Raw genomic sequence first — 24,497 nt, forward strand, 5'->3', positions numbered from 1 at the left:
CGAAAAGAGCTGGTTACGGATATACGAGGCCTAGGAATATTTTTGTTTTTTCAGGTACGTATCAGTTTAAAGTGATGTAACTGTAAAAAGGAGAAACAAATTTAGTTAGTCACAGGGTATTGGTAGTTGATTTATTTCAATATATTAGGTCGCCCCATAAGTTCGTTCTGTAGACCGCGGCAATATTTAATGAAAAAAACTACGGAAATTTTATAGCGACTGTATAATGGCTATGTCAGGAAGGTGAGAAAATATTGTAAAACGAGAGAGATTATCTTTTATTAGGCCGATCGCACACGGGCGCAACCGATCAGTTTCAAACCACTCTGAAACTATGTAGTTGCATGCGACCGTGGATCTAGGTAAAACAAAGATAGTGGAGTAGGTAAAACAAAGACTGCAAACGGTTTGCAACATTAATTTCAAATCGGTTGCGCCGTGTGCGATCGGTCTTAGAATACTTAAGGGTATGTTTCATATATTAATTTGAGTAACAGAAAAATAAGCGGCATGAACTTATGGGACGACCTAATAAATTATTTGACAAGTGCTACAACCAGGTGACATCGATGCCTGTAGCTTAATTATTTCACAATACATGTTTGATAATCTTTTTTCAGAAATTGCGCATGCTCTGTACTTTCAGTTAGTATGCAGAAAAATGAATAACTAACCTAAACAAAAGTATTCCAAAGTCGATCCATCTTTAAGGGCACCCAAGCGCGAATCATCCGTTAAGTTTCCAATGCACTTGCTCTGATTAACTATTTAGTTTCTATCCTGTCTGTACCTTCAATAGAAATACCAGCTTGTTCTCTATATTCCTACGTCTCTAATGCACTTCGGATAAACACCTAGAGTCCTTTGCTCGGCTATTAATCGGCACATCACGTGCAAGAGTGCCCCCAGGCCGCGAGGGAACTCCAAGCGTTAGTTAACACCTTCTGAAGTTCATTACACCGATTTCTTCGACCTCTATTATCCGCGCTGGGGCCGAAACGTTTCTCGAAAATTGAACTGGTCGCCGTAGTATCGCGGCAGCCACGGTTTCCTTTGTCCAGGGGCTTGTTCTCGTTTAGCGTATACGTACCCTCTCCCCCCGTTCCGATGGTTCCGGACCCAGGTACGCCAGTCGATGGAAGAAATTCGCCGGTTTCGATTTCGCGGTAACGGCGAGCTCGATTACTCTCGAGAGCCGTAATACAGGGTGGAAGGTGCCGAGAGGTCGAGACGGTGGGCGTGTGTTGCGCCAAGAGACTGCCATCGTGTACGGAAGGAGCTGCATAATTCGGTAGACGATATTAGATCTCATTGTTAGCGGATTCGATAGACACGTATACGAGGCGCGATGTTGCTCGCTCCAGCACACAAACCCGTGAACGGGAACAGAGTTATACAGGGTTTCTCGCGCAGATGTTTCTGAGGGGAGGTCTCGACCCTCTTCCCGCGGTCGTGGGAATTTGTTTCGCGGAAGAATTCCTTCGAGCCGACTCCGAGTCCAGCTTCCTTTCGGAGGCGTTTGGGAACTTGCGTTGAGAGATTAGCTGATTTTTTGGTGAAGGTTACTTTTCTTTTATGGTATTTAGAATTAGAATTTAGAAGACGAAGGTTGACTGATATGGCCGAGTTTAAGGTTAGAAGCTTGTGTATGAAGCTTGAGATGTACGAGAGTGAAGGATATTCTTTCTATACGCTAAAAAATTGAGTATCTCAATCGATAGGGCTACGATTAGAAATGATGCGTGGGAATCATTGTGCACATGGACGAGTGGACCATAAAAATGTGGATCAGTACAAAAATATATGCAGGGATATAGAAACATAAAAATAAAAAATATGATGGGACTAAGGCACTCTCGAGAAATAATACTCTCTACTTACAATATAAACAGAAAATTCGATGACTGACTTGGGTTCAAAGTAATGAGATAGTTTGTTCGCTGCAGTGCTATGTTGACGATTTAAAAAAAGAATGACAAATCTGTCCCAAAGAGTGAAAATGAAATGATCGTCGCGACTAAGTTTGTCAAGGAGCACTCGTAACGAAGTTACCGAAACACCCTATATAGATGGAGCCGGGAAACGTGGAGGAAGGAAGGAAGGAAGGAAGGAAGGGGAAGGTGAGAAAAGGAAGAGAGTCCTCGAGAGGTGGAAATGACATTTGTATGCATTGCGGTTCGTATTACAGTACAGCCAATTCGATCCAACACCTTCTCCCCGAGTCCTCCGCGTTTCTTGCGAGTTACTCCGTGATTACTGTTTTCCTATGCCACGGTGTGTTGCCTCGGTTACTCCCAAAGGAAGCCGCGACGTCCTAGCCGTCGTCGTCATCCTCGAAAGTCTCCCGGAACACGGGACTGACCTAACGCGAATGAGAATCGACTGCGTCGTTGCTTTCCACGGAATTATCGAGAACTTCACGTCGCTTGTCCTGTTCGCAACGTGATCCTACTCGTCCAAACTCGTGGAAACACTTCCATCTGCGCTGGAAGCTGAACCAGCGACGTATTTTAGTATTCACGGCGACTAGGTGCTGGAAGCTATTACTCTAGTTTCGCGAGAAATTACTTTTCATCTTGGATGCGCCACTGCAAACATTATTTTAGATCGAACCCTGCACGAGACTTTTGTATCCCATTCTTCGAGATAAACCAGTTTTACAGGAACTTACTTTGCCCGTTGGTATTTTTGAGACTCTGGATCTATATTCTGTTTTCGTAAATTCAGAAATTATTTCGTCCATACGTGTGAGTATTCAAGGTCCCCACTTATAATTTATTTTAGACCAACGTCTCGGACTTTATGTTTCTTTCCTCGACCGTTTTAAATCGTGCGTCGCTCTAGATTCGATCGCAATCAATCCTCTCAACCACAGCCTCTGTTTTGTAGCCCAATTTCCAAAGGCAGCGTTTGTACACCGCGGTAACCCAAGAATTAATTGCCAATGTATGACGTGGCAGTCGACGTGCTAAACTTTTTCGCAAAACTTGTTTTGCATGGTCAACGTACCCAAGCACTATTACGAAACGTGACTTTTAGTGTGCATTTAATAGAATAGGTTTAAGGACCCCTGACGAAACATAAACGCTTCCAACAGTGTCGTAATCGTTCTAGGAGCGTATTGACTCTTTTCTCATTTAACAGAATCTCGAAAAGATGAGCCAGGGACCAATTAAAGAAAAGACTTTATAGATAGAAAAAACGTAGTATCACAAGTACCCACAGTTAAGGTCGATTCAGACTATACAACACGGACCGGCAACGACACGTACCGGTACCGACACGACAAAACATTAAAACACGCGTTTTAAAGGAACTATTCATACTTAACAGACACCGATCTGAACGTTCCGTCAACGGGAATAGTGTGAATAGTTCCATTAATACGCGTGTCTTAATGTTTGTCGTGTCGGTGCCGGTACGTGTCGTTGCCGGTCCGTGTCGTATAGTCTGAATCGACCTTTACACTTGTTTCTTTCCGTTTCTCCGTATTTTAAAATTGCTAGAAGGCCTACTTCATTATCTTCTCTTGATAAAAACATGTCTTCGACACCTATCGAGTAATTTAACCCTATGGATTCCCCGAGAATAGCACTCGAGGGAATGAATCGAGCCATCACGAATCGGGCGACACTCCGTCAGGTTACAAAACGACGAAGCGATCTCTAGGCGTATGTGCGCTCCTCTAACTCCATCCTGGACGCGGGTTACGTAACGTAGAGGTTTACGTAAGCCTCAACCACGGCACGATTCTGTCTATAAACCGGCTCATCCATCTTTCGCGCGTGTACCGACCTGTAAACCAACCTGAGAGAGCGAACTTAACAGTCGAATAAGCCGGGACGCGATGCTTTTCCCAGAGGTTTTCGGAGAAATTGCTATGATAGTTAGGAGACTCTGGGTGGGCGAGATGGGAATTGCAGTCGAGTCGTTTCGACCGAACGCCTCGACCAGACGCGAAGAATTTCTGAACGAAATAGGGGAAAATATTGTTAGGAAACGTTGAAAATATTGCCGGAGATCCGTTGGAAGAAACTTTCAGAGACGGTTTACGAACATTAGACGTTTATTTTGGGAAAATTCTGGTTAATGCAGGCATTTCGCGTGTCATGGTAGAGAGGATTGTTTTGATATGTTAAAAATGAGAGGTTGAGGATCCTTGGATTGTATCGAGCAAGTGCGTTACGTTAGCTCTTCGAATGAACGCTTCAAGACCTAACCAAGACTAGTCCTACAGACCTCGTACTATAAATTCGCCAATTACCATAAATCTCAGAACGATACCAAAAAGAAAAAAGGTCTTCGACCCATATCGAACCAGAGACTACAGTTTTGACTACATCGACGCGTCGAACTCTCGCGAAAGAATAATTTCGTCGAATCGAATTCACGATTTATACGTACGTATGACAGTCGAGACGTTTTTAAAAATAAATAAAAAACGCAGCTGCCCGAGAAAAAATGACTGCTCGTCCACTTGTATTTTGTTTACAGTTTTTATCTTTATCGATGTTTCGTTTCGTGCCCTCCTCTGATTTCTATATATCACGACCGGAGCGACATTGTTTAACACTATTGTTTGTTTCGATATCGTATTTCGCTGCCTCGGCCCCATAAAAGCGAACGCCGCTGCGCGAAGCGTAATTCGTGAAAAAACATTACAAAATACCCGTGCAAATATCGTCGCAAAGCTCTTTTACGCGCGACCCGTGTCGACGCGGGAGAAAAATATGATTAGCCGAAACGAATGGACGCGACGTGTGCGGCAAAGACACAATAATAATTCTCTGATCGAATAAAATCCTCTTGAAATGACCGCAGGGTTTCGCATTATCTTTTTTCAGGTGTTTTATTTGTTTATAGTTGACGTCATGGCTTTCGAGTGTACAACACGTAGAAGCTATAATACTTTTTTAAATTATTCGCGGTGGACCGAAGTAGACCGGAGAACAATGAAAATTGAAAACCTTTTGAAAAGTTGTTACATTGTAAAGTAGTCACAAGTATATCAAGATGTTATTAAACATTCTGGTATTCGTAATCAATCTGGCATACAAATATTTCTTTAAACTTCCTTATTTATCATTTTTCGATATCTCACAAGCCTTAATCCATTTACCCTGTATCGACATAAATGAAACTTCCATTTACTTTTCATATCTAAGCACTTGGAATACCATCCATAAGCTTTCGTTTTAATAACCCGCATGGACGATCAAAATCCCAGACAAATGTGTAAACTCTCCAAACTGATTTTCCCCGATATATTTACAATCATAATCCGGGCAAGAAGTTGCAAAAATAACGAGAGGAAAAAAAAAGAGCGGCGGGCATCTGCGCGTGAACGGGCCTCGTCAGAATAAAAATTCAATTTCCTATATATCGGTATCGATACGCGTGCACGTTTTTCATTTAACGTTCGCCAGTTTTATGCAACGATTAACTAAAGCGTATGACTTTCATAAAACGGAAATTTTTAGCTTTCGTTTAAACCCTGCTCCGATAGCGTGAATACGCGTCGTCGCCACGGTCCGCTCTGTAACTTTTGTACGCGCAAAAATCCCTCCCACGCTCGTTATTCGCCTTTGTTATGTCGGCACAATTTGACAAGCGTACCTACTATATATATACATTTTTCTTTTTTTAATTTTACGGTTAATACAGATTTGCGTAATATTTAAAATCTCGTTCCGTGTTCTACCAGAGGGAGTTTTGTCGAGGGAGGATTCAATGAAACCGAACGCACTCGCGTGATCCTCACAATGTCGAAATAAATTTGCACCTGCGAATGGTGAACGGGTCCTACTTATGGACAAGAGGACTCTCGTGTCAATTTAATACAACTCCATGGGAGTAAAATTTCAAATTGTTTCCTTTGTTTCCACGTAACATTGGGGTTTTACTCGTCCGACGACTTTTATGCCTTTCCGTTTAAATCAGGCATTAATTTCGCGTCATATTGAATACCCTTATAACGTTATAATATCCGTGTCGTTACGTTCGCATCCAGATTTGGACGATTTTCAACCATACACTGACTCGTTTCAAGTTTCAACGGACAAACTCTTTTTGGGGTGCATAGAGAGCCAGGTGAAAAGTTTGCACAAACGCAGGTTCGAGAACCATTCGTTTTCGACGTATTGTATTATGGCTATCGAGAATTAAAAAGGAGTATTATTTACAGAATCAATTGGCTTTTGAATTCAATGCGAATTTTAAGCCATAGAAAGGAATTCAGTACATTCAATCTTTTACTTTGGTGCTCATATTTAATTTATGGATCATGGATTTTCATAAGCACTTTTCTTTTGCATATTCTATCGTGACAAAAACTGCCGCCTGTACAATGTTCACAGAGCACAATATCATAATTTTACCTCGCTCGAATTTTGAACAGAGTCGGATAATCTTCGAGCAACTCACGCTATTAAACGACCACAGAAGAAATGAAAAAGAAGAAAAAGTATGATGTCCAACGAAATGGTAAATTTCGCGGTCGATTATCGCTACATATTCCATAAATTCCGTGCTACGTCTCTATTCGGCTAATAAACCGGCCAACAAGTATCCAGGCGGAGGTGGGGGCGCGCAGGATAAAGGACACCGCGAAATTAGACTGCAGGGAGGTTCAATGGAATCCTTTGCATGCATTAATGCACTCCTGTGCAAGCAGAATGTGGGAATACGCTGGAAATGAGAATACACATCGCAATCATTGCGGCTACATTTGATTCCATGCTGTGTACACACGCTCGTTCCCTCTCTATGGGTCGAGGAAGACCGCTTCGGTGGATGGGGAAGGTGCACGTGCATGCACTTTGCGGCCTCCCACACGCACACCCGATCCTGCGACTCCATGTCGAACCGACGAGTCAATAATCCAACGTTTACCTGTTGCGTAAACCCTGTTCTAATGGCACTCGAACTTCTTCTTCAGGACCCGCTGGAGAATCGACGCGCATTTATTCTTCGCGACGTCTTGGAGCTGCGTTTAGCCCAAATTTTGCTCAAAGGACGAGACCGAAAGGCGAATTTTGCCATTGGGTGGGATTTTCAAAAGGATTACTCGAATAGAGAATTTTGTTTAAGTGTCAAGGGTACAGATGTGAGTTTTTGCAGTCGTGGTGGTTGAGTTGTAAACAGCGGGAATTTTTTTGAAGGGGTGGTGTGAGAAATACAAAGGTGAATTTTTGAGGTCGTACTTCTACAAGTACTGTCTGAATTTTAGACGATAATTGGGAATTACTTCAAATAGAAATAGTGAGGAAATATTTTAGGTATTCATTGGCAATTTTTTTGGGATGAAAGGTGTGAAGAATATAGATGTAAACTTTTAGTACTCAGATTTATCGACTTTCGAATGTATTGCAGTTAGAATGCAGCCTGCACAATTTAATAAAAATCGGCTACCAACATCTCCCAGTACCCAGTTACAATCCTCTGTAAATGGTGCTCGTGTTGCAATTACAAAAGAATCGTTTTCTTGCGGTGAGGCCCGCGGTATCTAATTTCAATTCTTACAAAACGATCCAGTAACATGGCACGATCCGACAAAGCCGCGAAACTTCGTTCTTCGGGTCGCTGGAGCACTGTCTCGGTTTCTCTATTAGCGTCCTCGTAAATTGACAAAGAATCGAAAGACACGCGTTCCCGCGGCAGACAATACCGTCGTCGACTCTCGCGCAGAGAAAGAAGACGGGGATGGAAAGACTCGGGGGGTTGGTGGCCTAAGATTAAAAGGTTCGCGAATCGACGAGAGGCTGCACAGTCAAACGGATACGGAGTCTCGTATTTGCTCGCAAATAGAATGAGAGTTCAACGCGGAAAGCTTTTCTCGTTCGTTTTGCTCAGAATTTCATTCGCCAGGGGCTGACTCGGAGCAAGAAAGGTCGTCACGCGTTCGCTCGTGAGGTCCCCGACGCGTTTCTGCCGCCACCGCGCTATTCGTTGTAAAACTCTCGCAAGAAGTCGTGTTTCTGCTTCGACGCCGACACCTTGCCGTTTTTCCATGGAAAACAGTCGCTGCGGCTTCGCCTGTTTATTGCCCCGCGATCGTCTGTCATGAATATTGCACGCTGCGCCTCTTAACCCCCTCGTGCTCGCACCTGGATGCAGCGAACATTATTTCCCCGTTCTTTTTTCCTAACGCGGGCGGCGGCAGTCCGTTTGTCGCAAACGTGACGTCTCGTGTGAAATTTACCTCTGTTCTCTGCGAGAATAATTCATTTTGCATACTTTTTCTTTTTGGAGGGTGATCTGCCGAAGATAATTCCCCAATTTGTCTCAGGGCCATTTAAAAGACTTTCGCCTCGACCAGAACGTATTCATCAGTACGAGCCAATTTAAAAAAAATATTGTGTTTATTTTTAATCGACTCGAGGAAAGAATGAAAATTTTACTGCAACGCCTATATTCACGGTAATAGCATTCCAAAGATAATCAGCGATTTAACGTGTTTCCAATTGCTCGAATAGGGAACTTTCGTTGCGCGCAAATATTATCGCAGAGACTAGGACGCAGACTTTTTCCCCCATTTTCGCGCGTACGCGCTTCTCGTAAATTGCAGCAAATGCGATGAGCGCCAGGCAAAAAGCGCTCGCTCGGAATTTCAGTGAATTATTCCGTATAATAAATATGTAATCATATTTGCCCATTTTTACCGAAATTGGTTGTTAATGAATTTTGCGCGACAACGACCAAAAGACCGTCGAAAAAATGAATCTCAAAATCGAAGTTTCGCTGACGTTCGAGCTGATACGTAGTTTATATCGCTTTATAAATTTATATTCGAGGGAGGGAAAAGCGTTGAAAAATCTAATCAATTAAAAAAATTCGCGTGGACACCTTTGAGTCGGATGGTTTTCACTTTTGAACGAGGATTCGTCGAAGTATAAATCGCTCGACGAGTAAAAAGAGTGAAGAACCAAAGCCAGAGAGGATTTCCTTGGCACTGTGCGGCTAACTCGATCGATTATCGGTGAATCGGGCTATAAGAGTCGTTAAGGTCTTAGCAACTCTCGGGACGGTCGGATGGCACACCTATCGCGCATTCTAAAGCCACCCTACACTTGTACATCACCTTTCTAAAGCGTGGCTCGCATGCTAAGACGCCTCGAGCTGCAGCGAGAGTGAAAACGAGCGAACCTTGAAGCTGCTCGACGAAAATCAACGAACGAACCCATTGGGAGCGTGATCGCCATGATTAACACGTTCCTGTCATACTTGGCAGAGAGTGTGTGCGAGGCAACATTGCAATGCATTTTCACGATGACTCGTTGTTTCCAGCGATCCCATGCATCGCCTGACGACTGATGGATAGCTTTTTTTACGGTGCATTGATCTAATCATCGAGGAGGTTACAGATTTCTTTGACTTATCGTGTTGTATAGGCTGCTTGATCGATTACGATACAAGTGTTCTTTATGGAATTTTTTAAGCCTCGCTCGTTTTATGAATTTTAAAAATGGATGTTGGAAATGGTTGTTGCAGATTCATTTTTATAAGGATACTCGATCGGATCGATATTAGTTCAAGCCTATATCAACATTCAAACTCTAAGGCCGATCGCACACAGCGCAACCGACCAGTTTCAAACCACTCTGAAACTAATTGCACCGACCGTGGACCCAATTCTTCAGTAGGTAAAACAAAGAGCGCAAACGGTTTGCAACATTAATTTCACCTATCGGCCTAAGTCTGTCTGTGTTTGCTTCGCTTGATATTAACTGCTCGAATGACTCCATAATGAATCATTTCTTTTTTTTCACTATTTTTTCTCCAAATACATTTGCAAAGCATTCTATATACGCACGATAATCGAAGCATCGAGATTCTAGTTTGACTCGAAATTCAAGCCCCTAAATGAAATGAAATCGCATAACCTCCAGAATCTGGCAGCGGACGGTGGCAAATCGAGTAGTTTCGAAAGAATTTCACGACACCGTAGAAAAAAGAAATTCATCGTAATACTATACGTTCGCTCGTATTTTATATTACTTTTATACGGCTAACCCATGTTTGAATTTCCCCGTCAAACTTTTCGCCGAATAATAGCGTAATCCCGGAATGGTCGCTGGCTTTAATCAACATTACTTAACCTGTCGCGAATCCAGCCGAGTTCGCTCTCTGCTCTGAATCAAGTTGACGCTACCGTGGCTGAACTACTGTCCGTTTGGCAAGAATTGCAAAAAATGGGACCGAAACCTTCACCAATATTCATGAACGCATTCCATGCAAATGGGGAGGTTTGGTTTCCCTGCGATTCAGTGTAAAATCACCTTCTGTACGACAGACAGCTTATTTGACTGAACTCGAAGGAATCACAGATGAAAGTAATTTTGTTTCGACGATAGATGAGAAGAGAAGTCGATTTGACTTGTTAATCCTGTCGGACCTGAATTATTTTTGTTAGAGAAATAATTTCATACGTTGGTGCTGCTTCAGTTAGCATAGGTGGCAATACTGAAAGAAAAAAATGTGGGTGAGTGTGAAAGTATCCGCTTCAGATCTTGTATCAATGTCAAAGCGAACGGACGTATAGTTTGTTAAGAGTAAAAAAAAAAGACAAAAAAAAAAAAAAACCTGTAAAAACCGATTCTGTATCCAAGAACATCGTGTATAATTATTGCAGATATCAAGTGCTATACCAATGTACCAAATTCGTTACATGGTAGTATATTTTCTTTATATTATTTTTTAACAAACGTTAAATAACTGCGCATGCTTTATTTCGTTCCTGAATATACCTCAACAATTTTTTTTTCTCGTCTGGACTAAAATTAGTATGGAAAAAATATTTTAAAAAATCCTAATAGTGTAGTTTTCAAGAAAAAGTGGTATTTCTTCGTACGCACAAATAAATGATAGTGTCGGTAGTTTTTTAATTTTGTGTCCTCAATTGTAGACGCCAGAGTTGAAAGGATTAAGAATGAAGTTAGAGCGAAGAGCAGAGTTTCATAGAGTAGATGTACACGTTAAATAGATGTTATCTCAAATTTTTAGGTAAAGGAACCTAACCCATCTTTAGAAAGGAATCGTTAATCCTCTAATTAAAAACTGAGACGGTTTCCTCGATGGATATCTGTATAATATAAAAGAATCCACACAGAGAATTCGATGCGCGACAGCCTCAACTATCGGTCGTTGTGTTAAACAACGCAATGGGCTCGGAGGTTATCGTAGAAACAAAATAAAAACGATCCAGAAACAGGAAGATCAGACGCAAGAGGCGAAGAAAGGATTTGTGCGACCGCGAGGGTGATACGACTCGTCACTGTCAATGTAAATCAGCCCCCCGACGCTGGGACACTTCGTTTCGTTTATTTTCACCTCCGGTGTTTACGCCAGACGTGGATCCCGATGCTGCTTTTTTTCCAAACTCTGCCTTATTGATTTCTACGTCAAATAGCTTATTCACCCTTTCCGCGTCCCGCGTTGTCCAGCCTCGCGCTCTCTTTCCCACTTTTCAGCGCGTAGACTCACGGTCCATTTCCATGGAAACCATAAATGAAGTGCTCGCAGTATAACTGCTATGCGCACAGGATATATTCTCATTTTCGTCAAAATTGGCCGCGAACGTTCGTCTTCCAGGCACGTACAACGCGACAATCGCGGAAGAATCTTTCCTTGGTTCGTTTTTCATTGAAAATAGAAGCAGAAAGTCGTTTACAGATTTAGTGGGATAGTTACATGTTCCTAGAATATAATTTCTAACTAATTTTTCGATATCTCCATTTTTTTTAATTCTATTCCTGCAAATTTTACACGGCTTCCAAATAATGGCACTTTGGTAACGTTGCGCGAGACCATTTTTAATACACAGATATTTAGAATTGAACAAAATTTGTCTTAATCTTTGAGGTACCAGTGAACGCTGTATAAAAGGAAAAGTCGACAATTGCGTCCATTTTCATGGAATTAATTCCCAAAGGAGGATTGAAAGTCTCGCGTTCAGTCGAACACTTCCGATATCCGAGCTTGGTATTCTAAAAGAAAAATTGATTTCCGCGTCTCGCAACGTCTCCTATTCGCTGTATGCTACGAAACTTTATCCAAACATAATTTGTTCCCGAGGAAGTCACGATTGAATCGAGGTTGCGTGCATTAAACTTGTGAAAACGGAACCGCGACAAAGGAGACAGCGCTTGAAAACCGGAAAAGAAACTAACTTTGAGCGTGGTTGGTCAAAATCCAGCTCGGGGAGAGGTTTGTTAGGAGTTTCATAAATTGTAAAGAAGCGTTTAAAGTGTCACCGTTCTGGCTGATTTTTAAACTCGACCTGTGGCCGACGTTTGGAAACGTTTGGGAAATTGTCTTCTCTTCGTTGATAGTTTTAATTTTAATTCTAACGGAGCATAGTGAAATAAATAGGATATCTTTTTTAGCGAGATTTCTTAGAACGTTTCAGATTAAACTATTTAGGTTCCCTGGGCAGGTTTTGCTTTATACAAATTTACTGTTCTTTGAAACCACGATTTTGTTTCGGTATTCATGGATGTGGAAACTTTGACTTTTGGTTAGGCCATGGAACCTTGGAGTTCCTTCTTGTTTCTCAATAGCTATTGATGTGGCGTACACCCAAGGGAATGTTTGGTTTCAGACGAGATCCAGGGGATTGCTGGTCGGTTTCCTAAATCGAAGACTCGTGTAAAAATACTAATTGACGTTCTCACGCTACCGTCTAGATTCGCGGACTTCCAACGACACCTAGGTGAAAGTTAGAATTTATATGTCGCATTAAATCTGTCGTAACAGTACGGGGCCCCTAAACTGTATGAGTTATTGCAACGTGAGGCTCCAGAAACGGCGAGCTTGTAATTTTGTAATCCGCAGAATTGAATGAACATTTCCGCGACAAATTCGTGCGTAATATTCAATACGTCTGTTTGTCAACGTGTCAGTTAGAATAATTACATGCAATTTGTGTTTGAATATTACTAAATTATTATTAGTAGACTGCGGATCTTTATGCATTTATAGGAAATTTGAATGTGCAAGAAACTACAAAATGCAAACAATATGCAAGATTGTAAAAAAGATTGAAAGTAAATTTCATGTTACAATATTTGCAGAATAAAATAAATTCCTATTTAGGTTCAATTTTTGTAGGCACGTTTGCGAAGATTTTATTGTGCATGAATATCCGCAATCTAATTATTAGTTAATAGTACATTGGATGTATTATAGGACACATGCTATAAAAACTTACTCGGAGCTCCCGGCTTCGAGGAGATACGTTTCATCGGAATTTCTTACCTGCAACATACAAAATTAATTATTAAAATTTTACATCATAAAATACGTGCTCTCAAAAATAATAATAAAGTTCCCTGAATGTTAAAGTTGATCCCCAGATACTAATTTAATGCATTCTGTCCATTTTTGGTACAAACAAATATTCTGGGGTAGCTCCAAAGTAATTTAGAAAAGGGTTCAACGCGATCGCTAGCTTCTTCTTCGCGTTTCGCGCGTCTTTCTAGGGAGATGGAAAAAAGAAGCCCTCGCCACAAGGCGTCAATCTTTCCGTCGTTAAATAATTAACGAAACTTCCAGCAGCGGTCTGCGTTAGACAGGGAGCTCGGTTACCCGTCTTCATCAACCTTGCTGTACTTTTTCCACATCGTCCGTGCAATTTATGCGCAGGTTGGATCTTCGTAAGCAGGAGAGTCGAAACAATTAAAAAAAAAAAAAAAAAAATAGAAATATCAAGGATGTAAAATATTATAACATCATTTTAATCTTTACAAACCGTATTCGTTCAATTTGCTTGTCCAATTGCAGCCGTTTAACGAAGCTTTTAATCAGAGGACATATTCGAATGGAATTGTAGTACTTAAGGGAGCAAAGTTTTTTGTTTAACGGAAATTATCGCATCCTTAGGATTGAAAAAGCCCATTCAGACACCCTCCATGCACTTCGCTATTTTCCCCGATTCCCCTTTTCTCCCCTAAAAATGTTCCACCCCCATACGACGTTGTTTGCCTCCGATAGCTTGGCAACTCCCAATTTAAATTTTAAATTGCTCAAGTGGAATCGGTGATTCGTTTCTCTTCACTGTACAAACTTTCCACTAGGACAATATAACGACTTTTTTTCGTCGCTGGAAGAAACACACGGGATGCGCACATAATCAGCGTATAAATACAAATTAACAAAATCGTATTTATGTATACGCTCAATCATTTCATTTTTATTAAATTTTAATAAGTTCATATAATTATCTTTCGCGGCTGTTGAGTCGTCATGCTTTGTTCGCTGGGCGGACCGCAGGCTCATTAAGGGGGTTGAAAATGATGGGCGATTAAATAAAACTTGAATAAAAATTGACTAAGGAAAGGATCAGGGAAATTTCAACACAATGGAGGTGTCTTTTGATTAAAAGCTTCAACTACTAAACGTTTCAACCATGAAACGCTACAACTATCGATAGCTTCAACTACCAATTGCTTCGACTATTACAAGCTTCAACCTTCAATCGCTCCAATTAATAAACGCTTCAACTACCAAACGCTTCAACCATTAAACGCTACAACTATCAAAAGCTTCAACCACCAAACGCTTCAATTACCAAATGCTTTAATTAATACACGCTTCAACTACAATTGTTTCAACCATCAAACGCTGCACCTTGCCACCTCCTAAACTAAAGCCAGAGGAGTCCCAGCAACTACATCGGCAATCTTTCACAATTCCTCCTGACACACTCAACCCTCCCCTGAAAGTCTCCTCCCACAATCGACCCCGTCAGCGATCCTTCACCCCACCGTCGACCCGGGACGACCCTCCCTCTCGTACAGCGAATTTTCATGCGGTGCCGCAATATTAAAGTGCCGTTTCCCTGGGATATTTGCGCGTCGCGAAACGCAGGAAATAGCTACGCGACTCTTTTTCTTTCGCGAGCCTTTTTTGCTCGTTTCGCGATACCATCGAGCGGGCAAGAAGAACCGACACCGCTGACGGAAAGAGGGGCTGCTGGATGAAACCCACGGGGCAGAGACACGCTTTATGATGTTTTACAAAATATGGGCGTTCCGTGCAGTTCGCATCGCCGTAACCATCGTCGTTTAACCTCCATTTGACTAGCCTGGCTTAATTTCGCGGGAATAATGGAGACTTTGGCGTGTAAATAGGCACGGAAAAGAAGCATCCACTTCGGGAATCAATTGAAAGTGGAGCGAACCTCTGTAAAAACATTTGGGTACACCTGTATAGTTGGGAAGAACGTGTTCACCTGTATTTATGTGCAAGTAGAGATTGGAGAAGATTTACAGGACTGGTTTTGTCGCCATAGTTGGGGTCTTTAGATCCTCTCGCGGAGAGGAACCTTTTGTTCTGTTCTGAACGTCGATGATCTGATTACTTGATAATATAGATCAGGTGTAGTTAGTTATTTGTAATGATTCTAAGAGTGTTCATTTTAAATGTGGCTCATATTTGGGACTGTTTACCTGTACCAATTTTTAAATCCAATGAACCACCCTTTCCTACCACCGTCCATTACTATAACACTAGCAGATTTAAGAGCCATTTAAGTTAAACTTTCCCGAGACCAATTTAAATTTAAAAAATCCTCCCGGCGACTAAGAGTGGAATCCCCTCGTCGAGAACAATGTAAAATGCACGCTCGAATTCGCTGGTTCGGGGTGAGACGCTTTTGCTAGTCGATTTTTAAATAGGACGATTAATCTCTCGCGCGGAGGGTAATATAGCGCGGTCACGAAGAATGAAAATATTGTAATAGTTCCGGCCGCGTATAACGAGCGGAAACCGCGGAACGTGCCTACTGCGTTATTCACGATACATTCGCACTGGCCAGAGGGTCGACGTTCGGGGGGTTTGGACGCGTATATTTGACGGAATTAATGGACCGAAATTTGGAATTCATTAACGTCAGATTCCCGAACTGTCGTTATGACGAACCGTAAATTAAGTGGTTATAAGCTTAATCGAAGGTTACGCAGCGGGGAATGACCAGAATCCGTGCTCATTTCCTCTCCTGCAGCCGCGGTGCCCGTTGGATCGCCTTTGTTGAGGTAGCTCCCCTGCGATATCTTTTCTGTCTGGCGCGGAACAGGGAACCGAAATTATTCGCCTCTGGAATTCCGTGGCGCTCGATTTTAATTATGATTTTCTTACCGTCGGTGAAATTTCATCGCGGAAAATAGGAAAGAGCGTCGAAACGAGATTGCCCCGTCACGGAACGCGCTCGCCGTTCGTCGTTATCGCTCATCGTTACCCTCGACGCCTCGCTTATTTTTCTCGGGGAATTTCGTCACGTTTTATTTATACTCGAACTCGCCGGAACTACCCTACGCTCGAGGAATCCGCGAATCCTTTATTATAAGCCCCTTTGCGGTTGCCCACCACCTGGGGATCACCTGCGAATGGCCGCGCGTAAAATTTTGGATTTCTCCGAAGAGAAGGGTCCTCCGAGAATGGTCCTCCATTCGTCGTTATCGCTCATCCTCGTGATTTTCTTCGATAGCTCGGGCGAGCGAAGCTGGAACTGAAAGAGAGTTGCCGCGGATAACTTTGGGTGCAAGATTCGTGGAAAGTTCTTTTTTCTATAATATCTGTATTCTTTGAATAAAGGTTCGTTTTTAATTACTTTACTTAAGCTCTGATCAAATACGAGGTTTTTTTAGTGACCACGTTTCATTAATATCTTGATCGATTTGTGAAGTTCGTTTCTGTTATTATGGATAATCTGCATACTATTTGAACTTTGAAGCTCTACTCGATCGCGTTGTATACTCTGACATTCTTCAGTTGAATGTTTTACTGTAAGAGGCACGTCACAAAAGTTGCATAAAGGTGGATGTGATTTAGTTATTTTGTAGCAATGAGTTCTGTGGCCAATTCTCAATCTTGATGGTGTCACTTGCAGTCTTCTATTTGGAAGGGTTGGAATTGTATCGCTAGTTGATTTTCGGATTTGGTGACACGTTGATCCATTACTGGTTCCAGATTTCTCTTGCCGTTTTCATAATTAAATATTTTGTTTCGTTAAATAAAGATTGCCCGGATGTTATTCTCGACTAAAGTACAAAGATCGCTGGAGTGTTCTTAGAGTTCAGGAAGGTTAGGAACGCGCGATCTAGAGAGAGTCCGACCATTCTTAACCCCTTTTGGCATGTTGGACCGCTTTGCGAGGTTGTCTAACGCTCCCTCGTTGGCGTGGATCGCCGTTGGCCCCCTCCTCGCGCGATTTCACCTTTGAACCGGTTGTTCATCCCATCCAGCGGGGGCGCTACTACGAGAAACCTCAGAAAACGCAACGTTTGTGCGAACTGCGAGAGAATAGAAAGGAATCCTCGACAGTCAGGCGGCGCGGATCGATTAATTATTTAACGAAGCTCTCGGCACCCCGTGCCCCCGCCAACACCCCTGGCCGCCCGTCAGTGCCCGCCCTTGCCTCCGCGCACCCTTCCGCAACCTCCCAGCCGCGCACTGTTTAGCCCCGAAGCAACGTCCATTCGTTCCGTCTGTATTTCCATCCATTGCACATCCTTCCACCTCCAGCAGCTTCTCCGTTAACCAGCCATCCCTCTCTGCACGCCACCCCGCAGAACCCAACCCTCGCAGCCTGCCTGAAATTTCATCGTGAACGGGAGATTCGTAACTGGGATCGCGGAAGGGGTGGCGTCGCTACAGCACAGGATACCTGCGTAATTAGTTCCGCCTTTGATGAGAAAACTCGCGATCTACGCGCACGTACGCGTGCTACGCGGCGATTGCACCGGCAGAGGGGTGGGACTGACCAGAGATGACTTGTCGATTCGAGCTGCTGCGGGTTTGGGGCGCGAGGAGCCCGTTTGGAGGTTGAAAGCGTTCCTGGGAGCCGAAGGATACTGGCAAGTGGGTCCAGAGAGTGACTGGAGATGGGAGATGGTATCAAAATTGCTTCGAATGGATATATTTAACGTACTTGACTCTATGTGATCTTCTATCGATTCTAATTCTTTCGTATTTGAGGCACGAGGACACCATGCAGTAGTTGAAAACACATTTTATTTCGGAGATGAAATAAAATCCACTCTGTCCGTGCAGACACCGTAATTTTAACTCAAAGCAACTTCCGAAATCCTCCTCGAGCCCTCGCGAATCTCATTCATCGATCCAATCCAATCGCCCAGCGTTGATGAGTAAGAATCGCGAATCGCTGAAGATTCCTCACTCATCCGTGGAAACTATCATCTAATTGCCTATTTAAATCATCCATTTAATTCGTTACGGTGCTTTTTCTTCGAAACAGGGTACCTGGTTTCTTTTTTTCTTCTGCAGGCTCTTCGGGCAGCTTATACGTCATCCGTCGGTCCTCCTTCGTTTCACCGTGCCGCGCGATTATTTCCTTGAATTTTCCACGTTTCTCTCCGTCGTCCCGCGCTTTTCCGTCCCTGCTCAGGAACGAAGTTGTTAGTACGCTTCAAGAATTTCCTCGCGAACGGCTCGCCTCGATCTTTCGAGTCCCGTTTCGGAGGGAGGCGTCTTTTAGCGGAGTCAGCTTCGAAGTTTAGCCCAGGAGAAGAGGTTCGCTGTGTGCTCGTGCAGACGCGTACGGTTCTTGGTCGCTGGCCCGATCTTGCGTTGTACGATAAGCGTTTTAACCGAGTGCACCGAAGAAGAGAGAGAGAAAGACTGGAGTGCGTTGCACTGGGAGATGCTGGACCAGTACTGGCAGGGGGAATCGACTATCCTCCATCGAGAAAAGAAATTTGCAATATTGCTGCACGCGAGTGCGGGATAGGGGGACGAACATCCCAACGGGACAAGACGAAATCGCATGGATTTGGAGAGAAATTCGTAATTCGTTACTGTCGCAGATGTGAGATGTTTAATTAAATGCAAGTACAAGGAATTACGAAGCGAATTAATAATATTCGCTGGAAATAATAGTAATAATACTCGTAAAGAAAGGAGGCTTTTCTCAAGTAAAATCGGTCGCGTTTGCGGCCGCACTTGTTGACTAGTTCAGCATATCCTCTGATGTTATGTATAGGTACATCGATGATGTAAGAGAACATATGTGCAAAATCGACATATTCGAGTGACAGCTTTAACAGTGAAGGAATAATGAACAATAAATAATAGACCCGAGAACATTTAAATTTCGTTTCTCTTCGTTTTAGGTAATAGTAACTATTTTGTATATTTGTAAATATTGTATATATCATGTGTATGTAAAATTTAACCTCTTCCTTTTAGAGCAACACAGTTCATCTATTTTCTTAGAGAGTGCCAATTATTAACTTTTCCCTTATATACTTAGGACATTTTTTAACTATTTTTGTTTTTGGAGTAGATATATATAGGGGGAGATACATGATCAAGAATATTGTGGAAAACGCGGATCGTGAATCTTAAGCGTTTTGACTTGCAGCGCGAAAGGGGAAAGAGAAATGAAGTTGGGAAAGAGTTGTACTGCTCGAAGATGTTGGACTAGGGTAAATCGAGTCTCTCGGTACAGCGCAACGAAGAATTTTGCAATATTTCTGGTAACGATTTTGGAGAAAAACGCGTTGCCCGCGGTTTCCATTATTTTCGGACGGATTGATCGAATAGCGGGAAACGCGAAAAATAATTGACTGCACTTCGTGTTGGAAAAATCGCGTTGTGGATTGAGTCCTCGGATAAAAGTAAGTCGAGATCGTTAAATGAATTTTGATCGTGTAACGCATCGCTATTAAAAAAGTATCGCGTCGAAACGTTTTGTTATGAAACAAAACCTCTTAAAAAAAAAAAAAATAAAAAAAAAATAAAAAAAAAAAATATGACACTATTCCCAACGAGGCTGGACTCACACCAAATATTTATGTACAGAATTTTCATCCTGTTTTCTAGACTGCACTTTAAAACAACAGTAGTAGTCTGTATGAAATATATTTTGGCCGCTGTTCGGAAACTGGTAGAACATAAAAATAATTTACCACCCGGTATACTCGTCCTTATGCTATATATAATTTTATCGTAGACCAATATTACTTCTAACTAATCAAGATAAATATATGTTAAAATGCAAAACTGCTCGTAAAAGCTTTGCTTCCTAAATATTCTAAATACATACAAATATTGAATTTTTTAATTTTTTCGAAGACCATCTGTCCGACCCAACTCGGACACTTTGGCCACCCTTCGAGTTCGATTTATACGGCAGCATCCTCCAGCAGGCTGGGCAATATCGTCACGCTCGGGCTACCAAATTTCATAAAACACGGGCGAGTAAGTAGGGACGCGAAATCAAATAACACTTGCTGTATTAAATGCCACGAACAAACAGGTGTAATTATTCGGCAGCCAAGCGAATACCAAATAATTATCAATGATTCGCTGCGTTTCCACGGCGAAAGTATCGGATGCGTTCTGCTGCCCCGCCCCCTTCCCCGTACGGAACTAAATTAACGTTGTTGAGTGTAATAACAAACGAATTCCGCGAATCGATCGCGCGTCGCCCGAGGACTTTGAAAATTTAAAAAAATAAAGAAAAAAAAATGAGAGAAGGAAAAAAAGGAAACGTACAGAGAACCCCCTGTTTTCGATGAGAGGCATCGCGTACGCATCGATCGACCTCGAGATAACCTCCCTGGTTAATTAACTATCGGCGATTTACGAATTCGCGCACCGCGGTGTTTTCATCGCGCCCTAATTATCATGATACTCGACGGAGAAACGCGGTATCCGGTGGAATGGGGTTGTATGCCTCGAAAAATTGGGCAATTTACGAATCATCGTTCTCCGGCCCCACCCCTGGTCAACCCAATTTTCGGCTAGGTAATTAAACGGTCGTTAATTAACAAAGGAACGCGCAACGGTTCCCAAGCTTACTTTGGGAATGCTTCGAAACGGAAATAAAACGAGTGTTTTTCGAGTTGGAGGGAACGTGTACGTTTAAGAGAACGAGGGAAATTTTTATGGCGAACCGTACTGTTCCGAAGTGAACGAGGGTGGCGTTAATGGTAGTTTCAATTGGTTCTTGATATAAAATTGGGACGCGATAATGTCCTTCCAAAAAGATGCTGCGAATATGAAAGGGTTGGATTTATGATAAAATGAAGCAAGAAATATTTTAGACGACCTACGGTAGTATAATTATTTTTTGTAAAGAGCTCCGTTGAGAAACGAATATTATAAAGCGTCATTTGTTAAAAGCATAGAAATTAAATTAATTCTTTTGGGGGACATATTTATCAAAGTACGAACGAGTCGCGGTATGCAAAGGATATTTTGTTTATTCAAGGAAAAAGAAAACAGTGTCGACGAGGTTAAACAACGTTCGTCTACCATTACAATGGGCGCAGTACGTATCTCAAATTTGGCTATTTATTTTGCGACTACCCTCTATGACGAGAATCAATTAAACATGCGCCGTTTTTCAGACGAAGAGCAGGTAATTGCAGCGTGGGATGACGCATGTGTTGCAATGGCAAAGAAAAATGATGGAACAGGGTTTCGTTATTATTTTCGACAATGAAGGGGACAAAGTAAATAGAGTTGCACGCTACAACTGCCTTACTTGAGAGTTGATAAGAACGATAAATAAAACGAATTATAGATTTAGTTAATTCCAAAGAAATTAAAATGAATAGCACGTGAATTTCATGAACATTAAATATGCCCTATTTAATTAAACATTCCTTTATAGTTAGGCTAGAAAAATCCTTGTATATGGGAAGCACGTCTAAAATCCTTTCGTCGATTCAACTTGTCTTAGTTTCTGGAATATTTCAGTCCTTAATGGCCGGTAACTCGGTGCATGCGATGGTTGGGTTCACGAGGAATTCTGGCTCTAGTGTATTGTTTGCGCGCATTGTCGTGTACGTGTTACTTCGGTAGGAAAGGTGGATACGATCCCGCGTTCATCCCATTTGATACCGGTCCGTCCGTGACGCGGAAGCTAATTAACGGCTCATCGACCAGCCGAACTTTATGCGTCTAAACGCAGTGGATTAATTGGTGTACGGACGATGCCACTTGAGTCTTATACGTTACGAAGAGCAGGCGATAATTACGGACTATACCATTGTGGGATTTGTTTGTCCACTACAAACGTTTTTGTAGATATGCTTGGTTCTAAGGATGGATCCTTGAAAAACACAGCGTGAAATTTTACAAAATTACTTTAAGATTACTTCCAATACCTCTTCAAGGTCAGCTCCTATTTTTACAATTAAATCTGAATATCATTTAGTCCCTAAACATTAGTTCTTAATTTTTTTTAGCTCCCTGGGATCCCACCCTCTTCGATATCAAAGCTGTACCCTACAGTTTCAACCAACGTAACCCCTCTCTCGCACGATATAGTTCGTAAAAAAAATGACACATCGTCAAAAAACAGGTTGGCTAGCGGACAGGTCACGGTAGTTCAAGTTGCTTAATTTGGGCGGTACCAAAACTCGATTCCTCGACGCCATCGATGAATCGATCCGCGCCGGCTCTCTCCTACGCGATTATAGGTGTGCAGTGTACACGGGAACCCTAACGATTTCAAAATTTTGAATATTTCAGCGGGGGAACGCAATCACGGGCTGTCCGACAGAGGAAATGTTTAACGACAACGATACACACAAAGCTGAAATTAATTAGCTGCAGACTTCCGAACCTGTTAGCTTCGATAAAGTGCGGGGCCAACCAGCGAATCCAGCGAGGCCGTGTGCACGAATCTCTCCCGTGAATAACGCAACAGCTACTACGACCCTGCGGTTCGCGTAATCGCGGCGACACGGCCGCAAAACTTTGAACCCCCGACCTCTCTTTCTCTTGTCCGAGGCGTGTGTCCCGCGAGAACTTTGCCCCGTTGAATGGGTGCCAAACTTTCCTGGTCGATGAAGACTGGGTCAAGTCTGCGTGGCCAGCAGCTTTTCCAGAGGATTGAAAGCAACGGGTGGCTGCAGCGGTGCCATCGTTTCGTTTTGCGCTGTTGACTTGTTCGAGGGCTTGGAAACGAATGGTAGATTCAATTGGAAGCCTCGAAAGTCGGTATAGGCGGGTTCTTCGAAGCCTTGGACTTGGAATTAGGAGAATGGTTAAGAGAATCGCTGAAGTTTATCGAGGAATACGCTTGCAGCTTTATCAAGATGGTAGTAGTAGGGAAAAAGAACAGTGAGTAGATAGAATTAGTGTAATATCGAGTTACTATTGTATAGCCATAGGTGTCGCGATGATTGACAGAAGGCAGACTGGACCGTCTGACCCAAGACTGTCTGTATCCTCTTTCAGGTTTTATCTATCATTCCTCATGTATAGCGTAGGCGACTAGAATATAGACAGTGTTGAATGTTAAAATTCCCTAAAATTTTATTAAATTTCGAAGAATTTAATTTAATAAAATGTATATTTTTTGTGAATTTATTAATTTTTTGCACAGTCTCAGACCTCACGAAGCCTCAGCAAGACGTCTGACCCAATACGACCTGAATCTTCTTCCACTTCTGATCGACCATTCCCCAATGTATACCACCAGGAAGTAAAATGTGTAGTATACTCTCGTGACTCAAGAAGACTCCCAACACCCAATTTTTCGCTCTTCGTAACTCTCGAGGTTCTAACTACCAAATGTTAACTAACGTTTAACCAAGCATCTATCCCGAAACGCTTGTCTGGGTAGAGTAGACGGGATCCCGTCGATCGACTGGCGTTTTAAATAGCGTGGATCGTGTTTCAGAGAGCGTGCGGGATACTGGAGGCGGCGGAGGGGAGCACGGGGGCGGCAAGGTGTCGAAGAGAGCGAAGCCCCTGAACCCCGACGAGGAGGACCACGACAACGACGACTACTACTACGAGGACGTGGATGAAAGAAACAATCCGACCAACGAGGCACCAGCCGTGCCGCCTGGATTCCTCAGTCCCTCTGTGAGGGAGTACCTCGATCTCGGTAAATCGATACCCGGTACGTAAACAAGATCATCTCGCGGAAAGTTGCCCCTTTGCGAGCTGTTGCTCCTCTTCAGCTCCACCTTTCCTCCCCCAACTGTTCCACCCTTGCAAGGTTCCAGGAATTTCCTCTTTCCCCCGATCTCTTTCGAGTCGTCCCCACCCCTAACGGCTCTCCTCCAACGCTTTCATCCGTCTGCTTTTAGTTGCTCGCGTTTTTCATAGTTCTCTTCGAGGGGGCGGGTTGGGTTCTTTTGAAATCGCGATCGAACGCGTGAAAAGCGAGCCGATCGGGCTCTCAGGGAGCGATGAAAATGTCGAGGGACTCTTTTTGCGACCATGGTCAGCGTTACAATTGATAGAGCGCGCAAGGTATCGTAGAATCAGTGGCGATCTCGGTAACTATAATGCGCAGCAAATCTGCTAGAAGCTTGTGGATGCTGAGAAGCTGCTATTTGTGAGACTCCAGTTGAACCTTGGATGGCTTTTCTCAGTGATAGGCAGGTTTATACAGTTTTTTATTATTTATTATGGAGTAATTCATATAATAAAAATTATTTTCTTTAAGCGAGCCAAGGGCAAGTTGAACATTGATATACGGAGATAATTGATGACCACTTTATATATTTTTC

The 24,497-nt window shown here is 42.7% G+C and overlaps 2 protein-coding genes across 3 annotated transcripts in view; one reads left to right on the forward strand and one right to left on the reverse strand.

Moving 5' to 3' along the window:
- Nucleotides 1–24,497, reverse strand: part of LOC128886369 (tudor domain-containing protein 6) — a 229,245-nt gene that overhangs the window by 59,524 nt on the left and 145,224 nt on the right. The gene's annotated exons all lie outside the window — the stretch shown is intronic.
- The window catches only part of LOC128886428 (uncharacterized), an 82,690-nt gene that overhangs the window by 46,474 nt on the left and 11,719 nt on the right, over nt 1–24,497 (forward strand). Inside the window, exon 2 of the mRNA XM_054141350.1 lies at nt 23,657–23,881. Coding sequence (XP_053997325.1) covers nt 23,657–23,881 — 225 coding nt within the window. The remainder of the gene's footprint in view (nt 1–23,656; nt 23,882–24,497) is intronic.

Source organism: Hylaeus anthracinus, unplaced genomic scaffold (assembly GCF_026225885.1).
Source record: "Hylaeus anthracinus isolate JK02 unplaced genomic scaffold, UHH_iyHylAnth1.0_haploid 11982, whole genome shotgun sequence".
NCBI lineage: Eukaryota > Metazoa > Arthropoda > Insecta > Hymenoptera > Colletidae > Hylaeus > Hylaeus anthracinus.